Source organism: Geotrypetes seraphini, chromosome 3 (assembly GCF_902459505.1).
Source record: "Geotrypetes seraphini chromosome 3, aGeoSer1.1, whole genome shotgun sequence".
NCBI classification, from domain to species: Eukaryota; Metazoa; Chordata; class Amphibia; order Gymnophiona; family Dermophiidae; genus Geotrypetes; species Geotrypetes seraphini.
In genome coordinates, this window is record NC_047086.1 from 383,914,321 (window position 1) to 383,934,374 (window position 20,054).

At 42.9% G+C, this 20,054-nt stretch overlaps 1 protein-coding gene across 1 annotated transcript in view; it reads right to left on the bottom strand.

Annotated features, from left to right (window-relative positions):
- PRKCE (protein kinase C epsilon) overlaps positions 1-20,054 on the bottom strand; it is a 736,834-nt gene that overhangs the window by 305,105 nt on the left and 411,675 nt on the right. The window contains exon 4 of the mRNA XM_033935756.1: positions 11,593-11,627. Within this exon, the coding sequence (XP_033791647.1) occupies positions 11,593-11,627 (35 nt within the window). The remainder of the gene's footprint in view (positions 1-11,592; positions 11,628-20,054) is intronic.

The window sequence follows — 20,054 nt, forward strand, 5'->3', positions numbered from 1 at the left end:
ATCTGGGAGTGTTTTAGGAACGCATCAGGGCAGAGGTGGAGTCAGAGAAATTTGTCAAAGAGATAAGTTTTGATTGGCTTCCTGAAAGTTTGATCAGAGAGTGCGTTTGAAATAAAGTTGGTCAAACGTTTGTTCCATTTGCCTGCTTGGAATTATACTGTTCGATCGAGGAATCTCTTGTAGATACGGTTCATAGACAACGGCGCGAAAGACAAAGGCGCGCCCGGACAATTGAGCGCAGCGCGGAGGCGCGCGCCGCTCAAAATTACTGTTTTTAGGGGCTCCAACGGGGGTTTTTGTTGGGGAACCCCCCCCACTTTACTTAATAGACATCGCGCCGGCGTTGTGGGGGGTTTGGGGGGTTGTAACCCTCTACATTTTACTGTAAACTTCACTTTTTCCCTAAAAACAGGGAAAAAGTGAAGTTTTCAGTAAAATGTGGGGGGTTACAACCCCCCAAACCCCCCCACAACGCGGCGCGATGTCTATTAAGTAAAGTGGGGGGGTTCCCCCCACCCCATCGGAGCCCTAAAAAAAGTAATTTTGAGCGGCGCGCGCCTCCGCGCTGCGCTCAATTGTCTGGGCGCACCTTTGTCCTGGCGCGCTTTTGACCTGACACCGTAGATACAGCCCTTCAAGGATGGGAAAGCGAACAAGTAAACCCTACGTGTATAGGCTGTGCCTGGAAATTCGAAATGGTGACACAGGTAGATTGGGGATGAACCTGTTATGGTTTTCAAGCAAAGGCAGGCAAACTTAAAGATGACTCTTGCTTCCACAGGCAGCCAGTGTAGTGTTTTGTAATATGACCTTACACGATCCGATTTCTTGAGGCCAAAGATGAGACGGACTGCAGCATTCTGGATGATTCTTAGTTGTTTGATGGTTTTCTTAAAATATCCCAAGTACATAATATTGCAATAGTCTAGGGTACTTAAGATCAAAGATTGAACCAGCAGTCGAAAAGAGAGGAAATCAAAGTAATGTTTAATGGTATGAAGTTTCCATAAGATGAAAAAAAAAACATTTTTTTAACCCGAGCATTGGTGTGATCCTCAAAAGTCAGGCTTTGGTCCAAGATGACACCAAGGATTTTGATTGTAGAGTTAATTGGGTAGTCTGACCCAAACTCCATGCCCAAACTCTACCCTTAACCACACATATTTTTTGGTTAGGTGTGGGTAGGTGCTAGTAGACACCTTGGTATAGATACCTACATGATGGCATCTACCAAGTTAGGCACCTACCTGAAAATTAATTTCCTTATTGGTTTTTAATGGTGCTGTTCAAGTAACAGTGCCGACTGAACCAATTAAAAAATTAACCCCACCCTCCTTTTTACAAAACAGTAGCGCATTTTTTAGTGCCGGCTATAGAATTCCTATGAGCGTCGGAGCTGTTACTGCCAAGGCTGGTGCTAAAACAACGCAACTGTTTTGTAAAGGGGGGGGGGTAAGTTAGGTGCCTAGATTGGCTAGATGCACCAATCTAGGTGCCTAATGCCATGTGCTTTTTATTGCGTAGCAATGGGGCGTCTAAGTGCAGGTGCCCACTTATAAAATTGCCCTCTTAAAGGGGAAAGGTCAGGATGGCCATCCTCAGCGTAAAAATACCCACTGATATTAGGATTTTGGATAGCGAAAATAAAAAAGCCTAACGGGCCTCAAGAATTGGCGTGAAGGAACAATCTTTATTTGTAGACTCAACACAAGCAGTATTTCACAACTATGCCTGACTCAGGGTGATATAATAATACTGCCCAATAAAGGCATCCAAAATACAATAAGTTCTTTTTAAGTGGAACTGGGAGGCCATGCTAGAAAGAACTAAGCCAGAGATGGAAGACAACAGTTATAGTTTTATAGTGGAAGATTTTGTTGGATAGTAATTTTACATGTGCTGGAATTATAATATGACCCCTGAGACAGGCATAGCGCCAAAACCCAGCCTATGTCAGCTCTACAAATAAAGATTGTTCCTTCACACCAATTCCTGAGGCCCACTGGGCTTTCTTCTTGTTTTGCTGTTTTGCTCCACTACTGATTCCCTCTTGTTTGTGATGATTTGGGATAAGTAAGACAAGTGCACTTAGTGTTAAATAAAATAGGTGCCAGGATGGAGCCTCGAGGCATCTTGCAGCTTAAACGCAAAGTCGGGGCGATCATAAAGCCAAGTGAAACCTCACCAGATTTAGCTTCGGGGTAACAAGAGAACCAGTTTAGGACTTTGCCCTGGAGATTTACGCTGGATTCTTGGAGTCCCAGAAGTAGGCCAGCACTCCTGGATAAAATTAACCCCTCTGGAGATGCTGTTAACTTTCCATGTATAATGCAGCTTAAAAAGTTTACAGCAAGCTGTGTTAGTCATTTTGTATAAGGAGATGCTTTGCCTGCGACACATGTAAATGTTTTATTTTGTATGTTAATATGTAACTCGCCCTGGATAAGGGCGCGTGAGAAATAAACAAACATGCATTAGACTACAATGTTTTTGCATTAATGACAAACAATGTGTGCTATTTCCAATTCACATACATTAACTGGCCATCAACCTATTATACAGGAATATGTGATTTAGTACCTAGACAATAGAGGGTTAAATGTCTTGTCCACACAAAAAGCAGCAGTGGGTGAAATGGGATTTGAACCCTGGCTCATACCATGTTGCTCTAATCCGTAAGCCAATCCGACATTCTAGAGTAAAAAAAAAATAAAAAAAAAAGGAGACTATGATAATATGAGGAGAAACTTAGAGGAGCAGCTGTAAAGGACAAAAATTTACGTCAGGCATGAATGTTATTTAAAAAATATCCTGGGAACCCAGACTAGATATATTCCATGTATTGAAAAGGAGGAAGGAAGACCAAACGACAGCCGGTATGGTTAACAAGTGAAGGGAAGGGAATTAGTAGAGCTAAAAGAAAATCCTTCAGAAGTGGAAGAAGGATCTGATTGAAAATTTATTTTTTCATGTACTGCACCGCAGACTTGGAATGCTCTCCCTATATCTTTAAGGGAAGAAAAGGAATTTGGAAAGTTTAAAAGTAACTTAAAAACATTTCTCTTCAAAGATGCCTTTGCAAACTAATTTTATTATCTTACTACCCTACTCTATTTTATTATATTTTTTATGGAATGCAAAGAACTACAGAGCGACCTGAACAAACTGTGCGAGTGGGCAAAAAGATGTCAGATGAGCTTCAATGTGGAGAAATGTAAGGTCTTGCACATCGGGAAAGGGAACCCCATGTACAGCTATACGATGGGAGGAAGGGAGATGGGGAAAGGCACCCTAGAAAAAGACCTGGGGGTATTGGTGGATACAACAATGAAGCCAGCGGCGCAATGTGCAGCGGCCTCAAAGAAAGCGAACAGAATGCTGGGCATTATCAAAAAAGGTATCACTACCAGAACGAAGGAGGTCATCCTGCCATTGTATCGAGCAATGGTGCGACCACATCTGGAATACTGTGTCCAATACTGGTCGCCGTACCTTAGGAAAGACATGGCGATACTTGAGAGGGTCCAGAGGAGAGCAACTAGGATGATAAAGGGAATGGAGAACCTTTCATATGCCGAAAGGTTGGACAAACTGGGGCTCTTTACCCTGGAAAAGCGGAGACTGAGAGGAGACATGATACAGACATATAAAATCATGAAAGGCATAGAGAGGGTGGATAGGGACAGATTCTTCAGACTAGCGGGGACAACAAAAACAAGAGGTCACTCAGAAAAACTGAGAGGGGACAGATTCAAAACGAATGCAAGGAAGTTTTTCTTCACTCAGAGGGTGGTGGACACCTGGAACACGCTTCCAAAGGAGGTAATAGGACAGAGTACAATACTGGGTTTCAAAAAGGGACTGGATGACTTCCTGAAAGAGAAGGGGATTACAGGGTATAGATAGAAGGTTACACTACAGGACAAAAGCGAAAAGCATATGTGAGTTTTAGGGTAGGAGCACTATCAGGTCCTGGACCTGAGGGGCCGCCGCGTGAGCGGACTGCCGGGCACGATGGACCTCCGGTCTGACCCGACAGAGGCAAGTCTTATGTTCTTATGTTCTTATATTTGTTATCCTCTTGTATTTTCCCTTAATGTCCTCTCTTTACTTTAAAGAATTGTATTTCATTCCTCCTCACCTAATGCTATGAATATGTTAAATTGAGTGTAATTTTGTCCTTTTTTAAGTATTTTTATTTATTGTATTGTCACCTAACAAATGTAAATTTTAAAATGTACATCGCTTAGAAGTTTGATTAAGCGATTAATCAAGAAACCTAATAAACTTGAAACTTGAAACTAATAGGAAACAGCAAAAGGAATGGCAAATCAAAAGCAAAGCGCTGATAAGGAAGGCAAAGATAGACCTTGAAAAGAAAATTGCATTGGAGGCAAAAACACCTAGTAAAATATATATTTTTAGGTATATTAGAAGCAAGAAGCTGGGGGGAAAAAAAAATCAGTTGGACCGCTAGATGACCAAGGGAGTAAAAAGAGCACTCAAGGAAAACAAGGCCATAGCTGAGAGTTGTCGTGGTTCATTTTCAGAGCACTTAGTAACATAGTAACATAGTAAATGACAGCAGAATGGTCCATCCAGTCTGCCCAAACACTCTTAGATAAACAATTAATGGTACTTTGTGTGTCTAAGTGCTTTGAAAATGAACCCCTAAATGAATTCTTTGCTTTTGTCTTCACCAAGGAAGATGTGGGAGAGATACCAGTGCCAGAAATAATATTCAATGCTAATGAGTCAGAGAAACTGAAACAAATCTCTGTAACACTGGAAGATCTAATAGGGCAATTTGACAAATTGAAAAGTGGCAAATCACCTGAACCAGATGGCATACATTCAAATTGAAAAAAGTGAATTTGCAGAGCTATTGTTAGCATTTTGTAATTTTATCTTTAACATCCAGCATGGTACTGGAAGACTGGAGGGTTGCCAAGCCAACATAATGCCAAATTTTTTTTTAAAGGGTTCCAGAGGTGATCTGGGAAATTATAGACCAGCAAGTCTGACACTGGTGCTGGGCAAAATGGAAGACTATTATAAAGAGCAAAATTACAGAGCATATACATAGCATGAATTCATGAGATAAAGCCTCACCAATCTACTATGCTTCTTTCAAGCGGGTCAAAACAAATGCAAGGAAGTTTTTTTTCACACAAAGGGTCGTGGACACTTGGAATGCGCTACCGGAGGAAGTGATCAGGTAGAGTACGGTACAAGGATTCAAACAGGGATTGGATGGATTCCTGAGGGATAAAGGGATCGTGGGATACTGAGAGAGGTGCTGGGATGTAACACAGGTATAGAAAGCTAACCAGGTAATAAGTATAGAAACCCAACCAGGTTGTGCATGTGCAAGACCGGAGGGTTAGGACTTCGATGGGAAGATAGGACTCAATGGGAAACCAAGATGGCAAGGGGGCCCCTTCTGGTGATTCAGACAGGTCGTGATCTGTTTGGGCCGCCGCGGGAGCGGACTGCTGGGCAGGATGGACCTATGGTCTGACCCGGCGGAGGCACTGCTTATGTTCTTATGTGGCTAAAGCTGAGCTGGTCAATATTGTGTATCTGGATTTTCAAAAGGTATTTGAAAAAGTACCTCATGAAAGACTTCTGAGGAAATTAGAAATTCATTGGATAGGAGTTAATGTTCTATTATGGATTAAGAACTGATTAAAAGATAGAAAACAGACAGCAGGGTTAAATGGTCAATATTCTGAATGGAGAAGGGTAAATAGTGGGGTTTCCCAGAGGTCTGTACTGGAACCACTACTTTTTAACATTTATCAATGATCTAGAAATGAAAACAACTAGGGAGATAATTTAAAGTTGTTCAAAGTTGTTAAATCACAAGAAGACTGTGAAAAATTGCATGACGGGGAGCCTGTGTATCAAAATGGCAGATGATATTTAATGTGAGCAAGAGCACAGTGATACATGTGGAAACGAGTAACCGGAACTATAGCTACTATAGGTATCATTGTTGAGGATACACTGGAACCCTCATCTCAGTTTGCAAGGGCATGAAAACAAATATAATATTAGGAATTATCAGGAAGAAGCAAAATGGCGTTGATGGAGTAGGATGTGTGACGTTGAGCTCCTGCACTAGCTTCTCTTAATGTGGATTTTTTTTTTCCCTGGTATTCAAGAATGGAAAAATAGAAGCGGGCATCAAAGAGAAGGAAGGCCCCCCCCCACTAAAGACCCAAGAGATGATTCTTCAGTCAATGCGAGCAGTAGCAGTGACACAAATATCGGGATCGTGACTTGCTTTAAGGGAGATTCCCTCCAACTTGAGGCAACCTTGAGCTCCGAAAACCGTCGCCCACCTCCTCAACTCGGAACGTCTACTGGGGGACTGGAACAGGTTCATCTTGGTCCTGGACCTGCAGACGCAGTAAGTGGAGTCTGCATTGCAATCGATGGAGCAATAGTGGCAGTACTGCCAAGTGACCCTGGAAATGCATACAATGGAAGCAACAAGCAAGACTTGGTAAAAGAAGTGGTGATCTGAAAGCTACAAGAGGGAGATGCCGAAGGCATGAAACATTCTCGCCCAGAGGGAACTCCTGTAAAGTTGAGCTTGTTGAAGTTCATGAAGCTTGATAAGATAACCCTGGATTCTGTCTGGACTGCTTTGATGCAACTGGAACAAACAATGAATGAGAGAGTTATGGTAATAACTTAGAGGAATCAGGTTAACACATTGGAAGCCATTGCCTCAGCACAGTGGGCTCAATTGAAGGGTGTCAGGTCAAAAGCGCGCCGGGACAAAGGCGCGAGCAGACAACTGAACGCAGCGCGGAGGTGCGCGCTGAAGAAAATTACTGTTTTTAGGGCTCCGACAGGGGGGACGTGGGGGGGTAACCCCCCCACTTTACTTAATACAGATCGCGCCGTGTTGTGGGGTCGTTGTGGGGGGTTGTAACCCCCCACATTTTACTGAAAACTTTACTTTTTCCCTGTTTTTAGGGAAAAAGTTAAGTTTACAGTAAAATGTTGGGGGTTACACCCCCCAAACCCCCCACAACGCCGGCGCAATTTGTATTAAGTAAACTGGGGGTGCTCCCCAACAAAACCCCCCGTCGGAGCCCCTAAAAACAGTAATTTTCTTCGGCGTGCGCCTCCGTCTTGCGCTCAGTTGTCGGCGCACGCCTTTGTCTTCCGCGTTGTTGTCTATGAACCCAATTGAAGGACATGGAATATAGGATTAAACAGACTGAGACTGTGAAAACTGTGCTGGTTAAAGATCTTATGGCATAATGGAATAAAATGGAAATTATAGAGCATAAGTTTAGGAACCTGAATTTGAGTCATCAATTTTCCTGTGATCCCTATGATATAAGATACTACTTCAAAGAATATCGAAATCTTGTAATTTATTTCTATAGCATCCTTATACTGTAATGAGTCTCTAATCATCCTCTATAACTATATTGTAAGTTGCCTTGAACCTTTGTAGGCTTAGCACAACTCATAAATCCCAGATTAGATTAGATAAACTAAAGAACTATTTAAAAAGTTTTTCTGAGTGATTTTTGAACTAGCTAAAGAAGCTACAAATGCTACCACTTAATAAAGGCCCTCTTTTACTAAGCTGCGGTAGAGGTTTCTATTGTGGCCCTGGGCACTAAGGGCCAAATTCTATAAATGGCATCCTGATTGTAGGCGGCCAACTGCTGCCTAACCAGCCAATCGGGAAACACGTTGGTTTTTTTTTAAAAAAAACCTCCCGAGGCAGGCCCCCTAGGGAAGCATTTAGGCCCATCTAAGCTCGCCTAAGGCGAAGCGTGGGCGTGCCTTGGCCCAAATGTAGCCTTAGGTGGGCCTAGTTGGCCTTATGTGCCTCCCTAGGCCAGGGGTAGATGCCTACAATGTAGGAAACTGTAAACAGATATGGCCCCTGAGCTTATCGCAACAAGGGATCTCCCTGCCGGCACTGCCCCCCCCCCCCCTCAAAGATCGCTGGCAGGAGGGATGCCCAGTCCCTCCTACCGGAACCCCTCCCCTCAATACATTGATGGTAGGAAGGATGTCCAGTCCCTCCTGCCGGAACACCCCACCCCCTCCCGAGCTGGGTTGGCCACTCTTGGAAACAGGATATTGGACTTGATGGACCTTCGATCTGTCCCAGTATGGCAGTACTTTTGTGCGCTTAAGCTTTAGGAATGCCGATGATCCGCCCATGCTCCTCCCCTGGCCACACATCTCTTTATAGAATGCGCTTAACAAGTTGTGTGCGTAACTTCTAGTGCCAATTAGCACCAATTATGAGGTATTAATTGCCAATTATTGGCGCTGATTTGTAATTGCAACTTACAGCGCCATATATAGAATTTGGAGGCATGTGCACATAAGGGTAGATTCAATAAATGGCACCCAAAGTTAGGTGAAATGATGTTCCTGAGATGGACTTTATTAATATTAAAATAATATTAAAACTTGGCAAACCGCATGAAAACCTCTAGGACGCAGTCTGCTGAAAAGCTTTGGACCATCTCAGGAACATCATTTCTCCACATTGTTTTTTTGTTTCTTGTTGGGTCCAGGGTCCAAAGCTTTTCAGCGGACTGCGTCCTAGAGGTTTTCATGTGGTTTGTCAAGTTTTAATATTAATAAAATCCATCTCAGGAACATCATTTCTCCACATTGTTTTTTTGTTTCTTCTTGGATTTATCTGTGGAGATCATTGGGTCAAGTCTCTTGTTTTCGCCCAAAGTTAGGCGCCATTAAGATCTACTCTATGCGCCAATTCAGTAAAGATCGCTTAATACTAAGCAACCTTTATAGAATAGCGCTTAGAACGGAACCTTGTGTGGCCATGAGAAGGTCAGGGTCATTCCTAAAAATTAGGCCTGAACTTATAGTCAATTTTGTACCCAACTGCAATTAGTTCCATGTCAACATTTATACTGGGTTTCAGCAGGCGTTAAGTGCTGTACCCAAAGTTAGGAACGAGACCCACACTATGTTAGAACGCTCCAAGCAAAGCACCCTTTACAGACTACTAGTCTACCATGGATCTTCCCAGCATCTACCTCTGGGAAAAGCAACAACAAAAAGACAGACCTGCGTTCCACACTCCAGCAGGAAAATCCAAACAAACAGGGTGGTCTCTGGATGTTGCAGGAAAAGTTTGTTAAAAGTAACAGAATGTCCCGTTATAAAAGCATCGAAAAACAATGAAAATTAAAAACGTGTGTTTGATAAAAAAAAAATAATGCATAGACCACAAACAACTATTTGCTCACAAAGATGGCAGCACATTTTGGGCCCGACACGGTCCGTGGTTCGGCTGAACTATGCCTTCGTCAGGGGTCCTGACTGCTGGTAAAAGTGCCGGAAGGTGTCAGGTCAAAAGCGCGCCGGGACAAAGGCGCGCGCAGACAATTGAGTGCAGCGTGGAGGCGCACGCCGCAGAAAATTACTGCTTTTAGGGCACCGACGGGGGAGGCGTGGGGAATGAACCCCCCCACTTTACTTAATAGAGATCGCGCCGCGTTGTGGGGGCGTTGTGGGGGGTTTTAACCCCCTACATTTTACTGAAAACTTCACTTTTTCCCTGTTTTTAGGGAAAAAGTTAAGTTTACAGTAAAATGTGGAGGGTTACAACCCCCCAAACCCCCCACAATGCCGGCATCTTATTTGTTTAAGGATGCCTATGACCTTTAATAATTCTAAATGATTTATTTTGTTTTAATTAATATTCACAAAAGTGCTCTGTAATTTTTACCCTACCTTTTGTTTTTTCCTTTTTCCCATTCCCTTATTGTAACTACACCCCCTTTCCTTCTTTTCATGTTAGTTATTTTTGGATTAATAAGTTTAAAGTTGTTTTATTATATTATGTACATCGCTTAGAATATTTGTAATAGGCGATCCATCAAGAGTTAAATAAACTTGAAAAAATAAACTTGAAACTTATTAAGTAAACTGGGGGGGCTCCCCAACAAAAACCCCCGTCGGAGCCCTAAAAACTGTAATTTTCTTCGGTGCGCGCCTCCATCTTGCGCTCAGTTGTCGGCGCGCGCCTTTGCCTTTCGCGGGGTTGTCTATGAACCGTGCCGGAAAGGAGCAAATAAGCTTTGTCTGCTCTTTTCTGGCCTGCTTTATTAGTGCCGATTCCCCAAAGTCTTTTTCTTTTTCTTCTTGCAGCTTATTTGCTCCTGCCGACGTCTGGGCTAGGCAGTGTTTATAGCCTTAATACAATATCTCTGATAGCTGCAGTAGGTACTTAAAAGATTCTGAACAAAGCAGCGTTGCCAAAAAGCACAAGCAGGACACTTCACATTAACCACTAAACTGCCCCCATATATTTAACTGTAAAAAATTGGTACGATTCTCCTTTTAAATCCAACACAAAGATGACAGCTGCACTACTATTTCAATTATTGAATAAAGGGGTTTCAGTACGGGCTCAATTATCCCTACGAATGACCAGATGACCCAGGCAGGTATTCATAGGTGACTAGCACCAGACCCGAAGGTCTAAATCAGGGGTCTGCAAAGTCCCTCCTTGAGGGCCGCAATCCAGTCGGGTTTTCAGGATTTCCCTAATGAATATGCACGAGATCTATGTGCATGAACTGCTTTCAATGCATATTCATTGGGGAAATCCTGAAAACCCGACTAGATTGCGGCCCTCAAGGAGGGACTTTGCTGACCCCTGGTCTAAATAAACGCTGCCCTGTACATCATGACAACCCTTGTTTTTTTTTTATAAAGCATTTAATCAATAATCTTAAATAAATATAAAGTGCAGACGTGCATCCGGTGTAGGAAGGAGGGAAAGATGTATTTGAAAACCCCCACAAAATTCAGTGACAAAGAATCTTCAAAAATCAGTGAAAAAACAATCAATAAAATTCCAACTTCCTAAATTCATCAGTTCTGAGGGTTTAAAAAATCATATCAAATCACCATTGTATCTCCGTTCCTCAATTAATAGGAAATCAGTAGTAAAAAAATCAGTAGTAGTAAAAAATTTTTGAACTCTCAGAACTGATGAATTTGGGAATTTTTAAATCTATTTATTTATATATTTATGAACTTAAGAAGTTGGAATTTTATTGATTGTTTTTTCACTGATTTTTGAAATATTCTCATACCATTTCCCCCCCCCCCCTTGTATGCAAAGCAAAAACTCTTTCGGAACAGATGGCTGCTATCCTTTCCTCCAGATAGTCTGATGGATCCAGAGCATGACAATTGCACAGCTACGCTCATCAGCTCTGTCATCCCCACAACGTAACGATGCTATTCTGAAGAATAACAGGGACTCGGTGTGAGTCATTGAGATAAACCACAAATAGGGGTAGGAAGAAAGCGTTCGCAGATTTGACATTTAGACGTTGTCGATGAGGTGCCCAGGAAGTTTAGAGAGCCTTCCATCTGTCATTCGACTTATCAGCGGATTTTTCCAGATTTATTCATCCGGAGGGGGGGGGGGGGGAGAGAGCACCCTTGTAACAAGGGTTACTGTTCTAAACTTCCTAGCCAAATGCATTAGGTGGCATTTACTCTAGAAATATTCATCATGCCTCAAATATCAGGACCGTCAAGATGGTCTCTTACCTTGACATTGGTATCCCTGTTTTCCTATTACACCCCTGTAAATAAAAACATACATGTTAGAAGAAGAAACATACCACATTAAAACGCCAATTACAGAATGGTACTAGTTTGTTTGTTTTTCTAATTGACACACTTTTTTTTTTTTTTTAGCACACTGGAACTGAAAGGAATGATTTTCTCCTGCTTCATTCAGGTTATGGGTTTGTCTGTGCCATCACTTAACCTTCCTTTATTCTGCTTGACCTTAACCAAGCTCACAAATCTCAAAGTACTAGACCAGTGTTTCCACAGCATGGAGCTTGTTTTATAAGAACATAAGCATTGCCTCTGCCGGGTCAGACCAAGGGTCAAGCAGTCCACTCCTGCGGCAGCCCCCCAGGTCTATGACCTGTAAGTGATCCTTTACCTAAACCTATTATTCCCTAATCATTTAATATCCTGTATAGTAACCCTCTATCTATACCCTTCAATCCCCTTCTCCTTCAGGAAATCATCCAATCCCTTTTTGAAACCCAATATCGTACACTGTCCTATCACCTCTTCTGGAAGCGCATTCCAGGTGTCCACCACCCTCTGAGTGAAGAAGAACTTCCTAGCATTTGTTCTGAATCTGTCTCCTTTCAATTTTTCTGAATGCCCTCTTGTTTTTGTTGTCCCCGCTAGTCTAAGGAATCTGTCCCTCTCCACCTTTTCTATGCCTTTCGTGATCTCATAAGTCTCTATCATGTCCCCTCTAAGTCTCCGCTTTTCCAGGGAAAAGAGCCCCAGCTTCTCCAGCCTTTCAGCATATGAAAGGTTTTCATATGCCTTTTATGTTGCAGTAATGAGGGGACAGAGCAGGGGTGGGCAACCTGTGGCTTACCACTGAATTTTGCGTGGCCCCTGAGACCATGGGAAAGATACATGGAAAACTTTGTCAACCAGAATGTTGGCAATTTTAAATGCTACATTTTACAAATATTTTCAGAGCAGCCACTCTAGCAGCTTGGACCAGATTTTATAAATGGCCATCGAGTGCAATTGACATCTCCGCCCCTCCCCCCCCCAACATTTCTGGGCCCCCTCCCCCATCCACAACCCCTTCCCCCCTCCCCCGTATCTTTGGAAGAGCAAACATCAGGAGGGAAGCTCACTCCCTCCTGCCTACCGGGCCGCATGCTGCAAATGGCGAGGCTTCACCTTCCCAATGAATCTTGGGATGCAGTGGGAGGGCCCTGATTGGCTCAAAATGGCTGGTTTTGGGGATGTTTTAACATTTTGATTATGAGCCCCATAATGTATCGACGAACACGAAGGTTAAGTGGACAGTAATTAAGAGGAGAGAAACAGAATGAAGTGAGGACGTAAAGGGAGATTTGGGGGGGTGACACCAGAGGTACGGATAACATTGAGTGGAATTACAGCAGGCGTAACTCCTGGCGTTGAAATTTGGGCACTGAAATAGGCCTGCAATGCTTTTCCACAATGGCGCTCATCTTTGAGTGCCCATTATAGAATAACTTTTGCGTCACATTTATAGAATTTTCCCCTAAATGTTTTCCATTCATCAAAAACAGAGCAATTCTTCAAAACTGTGACTTGGAGTGAAACTATTTTATCGTATTTTGAGTCATCGCTAACCTGCTTGACAAGCTGTCCAACGACACAAAGACCAATTTTTATCTTCAGTATTTTCTTCCAAGCAAATGAATTTCGTAATGCTTTACGGTAATTAAAAATAAGTACAATACAGCAGTTATCACAGAGGAGCTGTCATATTTGAATAACAGAATATAAGCAGAGAGCGGCTAGGAAAGGGATTGGGATTTGGTTTTACATCCACACTCAAAGCAGTTTTACGGATACTTCAAGCATTTTCCCTGTCTGTCCCATGGACTCACAGTCTATCTAATGTACCTGGGGCAGTGGAGGATTAAGTGACATGCCCAGGGTTTGAACCCACAACCTCAGAGTGCTGAGGCTGTAGTTCTAATCACTGCACCACACTCCCTTCCAATACAATATCAGAAGTGAGCCAAGTATAGAATAATGAAGCCATTGTGACATCACTGATGAGGATGGCTTTTATTGGTGGAACGAGACATTATGACATCAGGGAAAGAGACTGGGACTTGAATACCACCGCACTCAAAGCAGCTCTAACCACTATTCTACACTCTCCGCCTACAGACTGGGTTAGACAAGCTTGAGTAGCAGCCAGTGAAAAGTACTGGGCTGATGCTAATTTATTTTTGATTTCTGCTTTACCTATAGTCTAGAACACTTACAAAAACATCCAATGTGAAACACAAACCGATTAAAGTAGAATATACCCAATAAAATCAAAATTAAATCCAACGATACAAAAATATCACAAACCAACATATCATCTGCTACCATCTTGAGCTGCCTGTAAATGCCCCGGAAGATTCTTCAGGGCTTACCTAAATGTGTTTCCAACAGTGTGGTTGGGCCCAGGACAGAGCTAGCTCCGCCTCCCTGGGTGACGTCATTCAGGAACACAGAGTGAAGAGGCCCCCAGACCCGCACCATAGGGAGCTGCTATCTACGTGGAACATCTGCTACCATCTTGTGCTGCCTATAATTGCCCCAAAACATTCTTTGGAGGGGAAAATAAACAATGGAGGATTAAGGAGGATAACTCCCTTAATCCCTCCCTTCAGGGTTTAGCCTTTAAAAATCGGTACTTGCAAAAGAGCAGGTGTAAATCCTAACATACAAACTGTTCCACATAGGCGTAGGTCATTTTAGCCTGTCTAAGCCATTTTCTATCTACATGTAGACACATATACATGTAAATGCTGGTATTTACACACAAAAATCACAAATAGTCCTATAATAAGTTAATTTGAAAAGCTTTTCATAATTTCCTAAAAGAGAAGTTCTTCGGCCATTATTGAAATGGCCTGGAAAAATACACTGCTTACTCCTAGGATAAGCAGCAGAAAATCTGTTTGACTACTTGGGATCTAGCTAGGTACTTGGGACCTGGGTTGGCCACTGTTGGAAACAGGATACTGGGCTTGCTGGACCTTTGGTTTGTCCCAGGATGGCAATTCTTATGTTCTTATGTGAGCCAAGTATAGGATAATCAAACCACTGTGACATCACTGATGAGGTTGGCTCTTGGGCATTGGTGGAATGAGGCATTATGACAGCACAATCTCAGCTCTGGAATGTTGTTACTCTAAGGGTTCCTGCCAGGTGCTTGGGACCTGGGTTGGCCACTGTTGGAAACAGGAAACTGGGCTTGCTGGACCTTCGGACTGTTCTTATGTTCTTATACGAATGGACCCAAACTGGAAGTCTTGTTAGCTTACTATTTTAAAGCCTAAATTAAAATTCAAAAATGATTTAGCAGAGTGAAACGATATGTTGAGAATTGTATACAAGGTCCAGACTTTAAGGCACACATCAAGTTTTTCAAGTTTATTAAGAGGAAAACAGCAAACATAATTTGCATTATCAAAAGTATGCATCGTTCATGAAAAAGAAAAACACAGAAAACGGACGACTGTATTTTCCCACAGAACTTGGGTACTTTCACTTTGAAAACTGAGGCAAAGCACATGGTTCAAATTAGCCACAGATTTCCAGTAGAGGCAGATCTTATCAAAGAAATCTGATCCGTTTTTATGACTGGGTGACCAGAGAGCTGGATAGAGGGAGAACACAAAATGCAGTGTATTTAGATTTTAGCAAAGCCTTTGATATGGTTCCGCGCAGACCTCATGCTTTCAATGGAAGTAAAACCCGGATATCTCAATCCGTCCTTTTTTTTCTGGAGCCATATTGTAACCCTACACATGAATACATATGCTTAGAGTTACCGGATTTTTGTCCGGAGAAACCCGGACACATGGCCCCACCCCGTTCTACCCCTAGCCACACCCCATTCCACCTTCAGCCCTGCTCTGCCTCTAGCCCTGCCTCCACAAAGCCTCGACTTTGTTTTCTGACCTCCGGGCCGCATCTGGAGGGTCTCCGGGCGGGGACTTACTGCCGAGATACGCCACAGAAAAGTTTTTTGTTAACCACCATTGCAATACTAAGTACTAACAACTACCGTATTTCTCTGCATATAGGCCGCCCCTCTGCATAGGCCGCACCCATGAATAGGCCACAGAAAAGGGCGGCCTATGTTTAAAAAAAATACGGCTTTTGGTCCCTCCCCTGCTTTTTACATTCATCCCCACCCTCACCACATTTTTACAAACCCGTGTATGGGGCGTGGACTAGTTATATGGGGTGGCCTATATAAAACTTTTAAATCACCCCCCCCGGTACCTTTTTAGGAAGCCCCCTTGCTGGCGTGCAGCTCGGGTCTCCATCGAGGCAGGGCAGCCGCAATCTCTTCGGCATCCAGCCTGCCCCCGCACTGCCCACTGAATGGCCGTCAGCTCTTGTGGGACTCGCGAGAATTGACCTCAGCCACTCAGCAAGCGGTGCGGCGGCAGGCCGGATGCCGATGAGATCGCAGCTGCCCTGTACCGCTAGAGACCCGAGCTGCGCACCAGCAAGGGGGCTTCCTAAAAAGGTACCGGGGGGGGTGATTTAAAAATTTTATATAGGCCACCCCATATAACTAGGCCGCGCCCCATACACGGGTTTGTAAAACCCATGTATAGGCCGCGGCCTATATATGGGAAAATACGGTAGTTTGCTACTTGCTTATCATACACTAGTAACAGCAACAACTCTTTTTTGGACTGCTTTTGCCTAACGTGCGTTGCAAACAACATTAATATTGTCAAGTCGTTATACTGTAGATTGAAAATATCAGCTGTAACTCAGACTATAAGAGGTTTTTGTGCCAATGATGTGATTTATCCTCTCTAGTTCACCCCTCACAATCAGGATTTCGAACCAACCACAGCACAGAAACACTACTTGTAACACTACTAGACACAGCTCGACAGCAGATGATGCTAATCCAACTTGACCTCTACGCAGCATTTGACCTGGTCGACCACTCCATACTGCTACAGATACTTGACGCCATTGGGATCTCAGGCAAGGTCTACAATTGGTTCCAAGGATTCCTCAAATCAAGAACCTACAGGGTAAAGCCCAATAATATCAAATCAGAACCATGGTCCAACCCATGCAGAGTTCCACAAGGATCACCTCTATCACCTACGCTCTTCAACCTCTTTATTTCCTCTCTTGGAGCCACTTTTGATAACTTAAATGTTACATCCTTCAGCTACGCAGACGACATCAACATACTCCTCCCCTTCGACCCCTCAGAGCCCACCACTACAGCAAAACTGGAAATAACCCTAGATGCAGTGGAAAAATGGATGGTAGACCACAAACTGAAACTAAACTCAGGTAAAACAAAATTCCTTCTGCTCGAAAAGGCCAAAACTCCCACCATTACAAAACTGAAAATTAAAAACACCAAATACCCAATACAGCCCGAACTCAAACTCCTAGGAGTAATGATAGACAGATGCTGCACAATGCAGTCCCAAATCAATAAAACATCCCAGAAAGCTTTTTTAATTATGAGAAATCTACGTAAAATAAGAAAATTCTTCGACCCAGCACAATTCAGGCTAATTGTCCAATCCCTAGTCTTAGGTCTACTGGACTATTGCAATTCCCTGTATCTACCTTGTCCTGCCAACATGCTAAAACAACTTCAGACTATACAAAACACTGCCCTCAGACTGATCTACTCCCTGAGAAAATATGATCATATTACAACTGCTTTCCTAGACTCTCACTGGCTACCTATGCAAGCACGAATTCAATTCAAATTCTACTGTCTATTATTCAAAGCATTAAACGGCTCCGCCCCCTCTATCTAAACAACCGCCTAAACCAGATCCTCACCTCAAGACAAAGAAGAACTCCGAACCCTTTTGCCTTCCCTCCACTCAAGGGCACTCAGCGCAAAAAGATGTTTGATAACCTTCTGGCGACGCAAGCAGCAAAACTTAACCATTCCATCTCCAACCTGTTGACGGCAACGGGCGACTTCAAAACTTTTCGAAAAGAAATCAAAACCCTACTTTTCAAAAAAATGTATCCAGATATCTTAACCCAACCCTTCCCCCTCCTCCTAGATAAATTCTCCCCCAAAACCTCCACTTAAATAATCTCTTCCTCCCCAAAACACCAACCAAGTATTCAGATCCTTGAAATGTAATGTAATCTTATTTGTACTCTAACTGTAATCTATTTGTTATATCACACAGTAACGTACAGTCAATTTAATATCCAATTTGAAAGTTCTTCCGGAATTAATCCAGCTACCTCTCCTGCCATGTAACCAAAAAAAACCCAAAACAAAACAAACTGTTGTAACTTCACTGGAAATGTCCAGTTAGCTCTTTTGTAATCTGCCTTGAACTGCAAGGTATAGGCGGAATAGAAGTCCCTAATGTAATGTAATGTAATGTAAGGGTTCTTCCCTAACGGGGTTCTGAGGCTTTTCCTCCTTTGATGATTCTTCTATGCTGCTATGTCCCCAATATTAATTAACGTTTTGATCAGTTACATGTATGTAGATGACATCAGTATTCTCTTGCCTTTGAATAATAAGGATTCTGATTGGTCCACATTTAAGTTACTGCTTGATACTATAGAAATATGGGTTATAACCCATAAGTTGAGGATAAATATAGGAAAAACTAAGGCCCTCTTTTACTAAGGTGCACTAAGCGTTTTAGCGTGAAATCAACACATGCGCTAACTGCTAACACGTCCACAGGATAACATGCACGTATTAGCGTTTAGCGCGCGCTAATATTTACCACGCGCCAAAAAACATAGCGCACCTTAGTATAAGAGGGGGTAAGGTTCTTTGGCTAGGCCCAAAGGATCAGGCTACATTGGATCTTTTATCATACTTTGGCCAAATTAATTACACTTTTGATATGCAAACTAGGGTTTTGGGCAGTCAATTAGATAATTTATTGAGCTTGGAGCATTACGTTATTCTGGTTAGTAAAAAAAAACAAAACATTTTTTTCTTTTAAGGAAATTATGGGTAGTTCGGAAATATTTTGCACTTGTGGTTCAATCACTTATTCTTTCCCAGATAAACTACTGTAATATTGTTTATTTAGGATGTGCTAAAGGATTGTTGAAAAGATTACAAACTGTACAGAATACTGCGGTGAGAGTAATTTTTTCCATCTCTAAATATGTTATGTTAATCAGGTTTTCTATTCCGCCTTTACCTATTCAGTTCAAGGTCGGATTACAGTTTACACCATATTTTATTCAATTACATTGGTTGCCAGTAAATGCAAGGATTTATTTGAAGCTCTGTATTATGATTTGTAATATTCTATATGGCCAGGTGCCATATTATTTAGTGGAATTGATTTCATTACTAACAGGATATATTGTTCAGAAGCAATTCTATCGTCAATTTCCCTCACCAAAGACAATTAGATCATTTGTTCAATGGAAGGCATCCTTCTTTTTTCGGGCTCCTTTCATTTGGAATGATCTCCCTATTTTAATAAGATTAGTAGGTCAATATGCTATTTTTAGAAAACTTTTAAAGACATTCTTTTTTTTTTTTAAAAATATTATCTTGAAATTTCTCATCTTCTACTGTTAATGTTCTATTTGAATATTTGTCACTGTGTTATGTTTAACTGGGGTTGTTCCCAGTAATAGAAATATCTGCCATGAACTCGTAAGGGCTTTGGTGGAATAAGGTCAGAATGGAATGACATCTAGTGACTGAACCATGTAGTTTGCTGCTAGGGGCTAGAGGCATGGCTTCTTAGTCATGGAGAAGCACAGTAGCACCCATAGGAGCTAGCTCTGTGGGTGCAATGGATGTTGAGTACCCCCATTATTGACCAAGGGGCAAATTCTATAAATGGCGTCCCAATTGTAGTTAATGGTAGGCACCCTACTGCTGTCTAACCAGCCAATTGGGATGCACGTTTTCTTAAAAAAAAAAAACCCAAAAACCCGGGGCAGGCCTCTGTCATGGGTGCAGGGAGGCGCCTAGGGCTGCTTAAGTTCACCCAAGGCTGGGCGTGGTTTCACCTGGAAGTGGCCTTGGCTGAGTTTAAGCAGCCCTAAGTGTCTCCTGCCTATTGTGGGTGGAAGGGGATTGATTCAGGGGTTCCAGCAGGAGGGAGGGGGCATCCCTCCTGCCAGGGTAATTCGAAGGGGAGTTCGGGGGTAATAGCAGGAGGGATTGGGCATCCCTCTTGGCACAGATAGCGTCGGGTGTGGGTTTGGAGATGGCAGGGGGAGGGGTTGAGCATCCCTCCTGCCGGCTGAACTCATGGAGGGGGGGGGGGGTTCGGGGGTTCCTTGCTGTAGATGCTCTGCTGATCGCAGCAGGGGGATTCCCTTGCCACAATCAGCTGATGGGAAGAGATCAGGCGCAATTATCTAACCGGCGCCTATGACATGGGCACCGCTTAGAGAATCGGGCCAGTTAGGTGGGGTTGGGCATCTGTCCTTAGGGCTAACCCAAT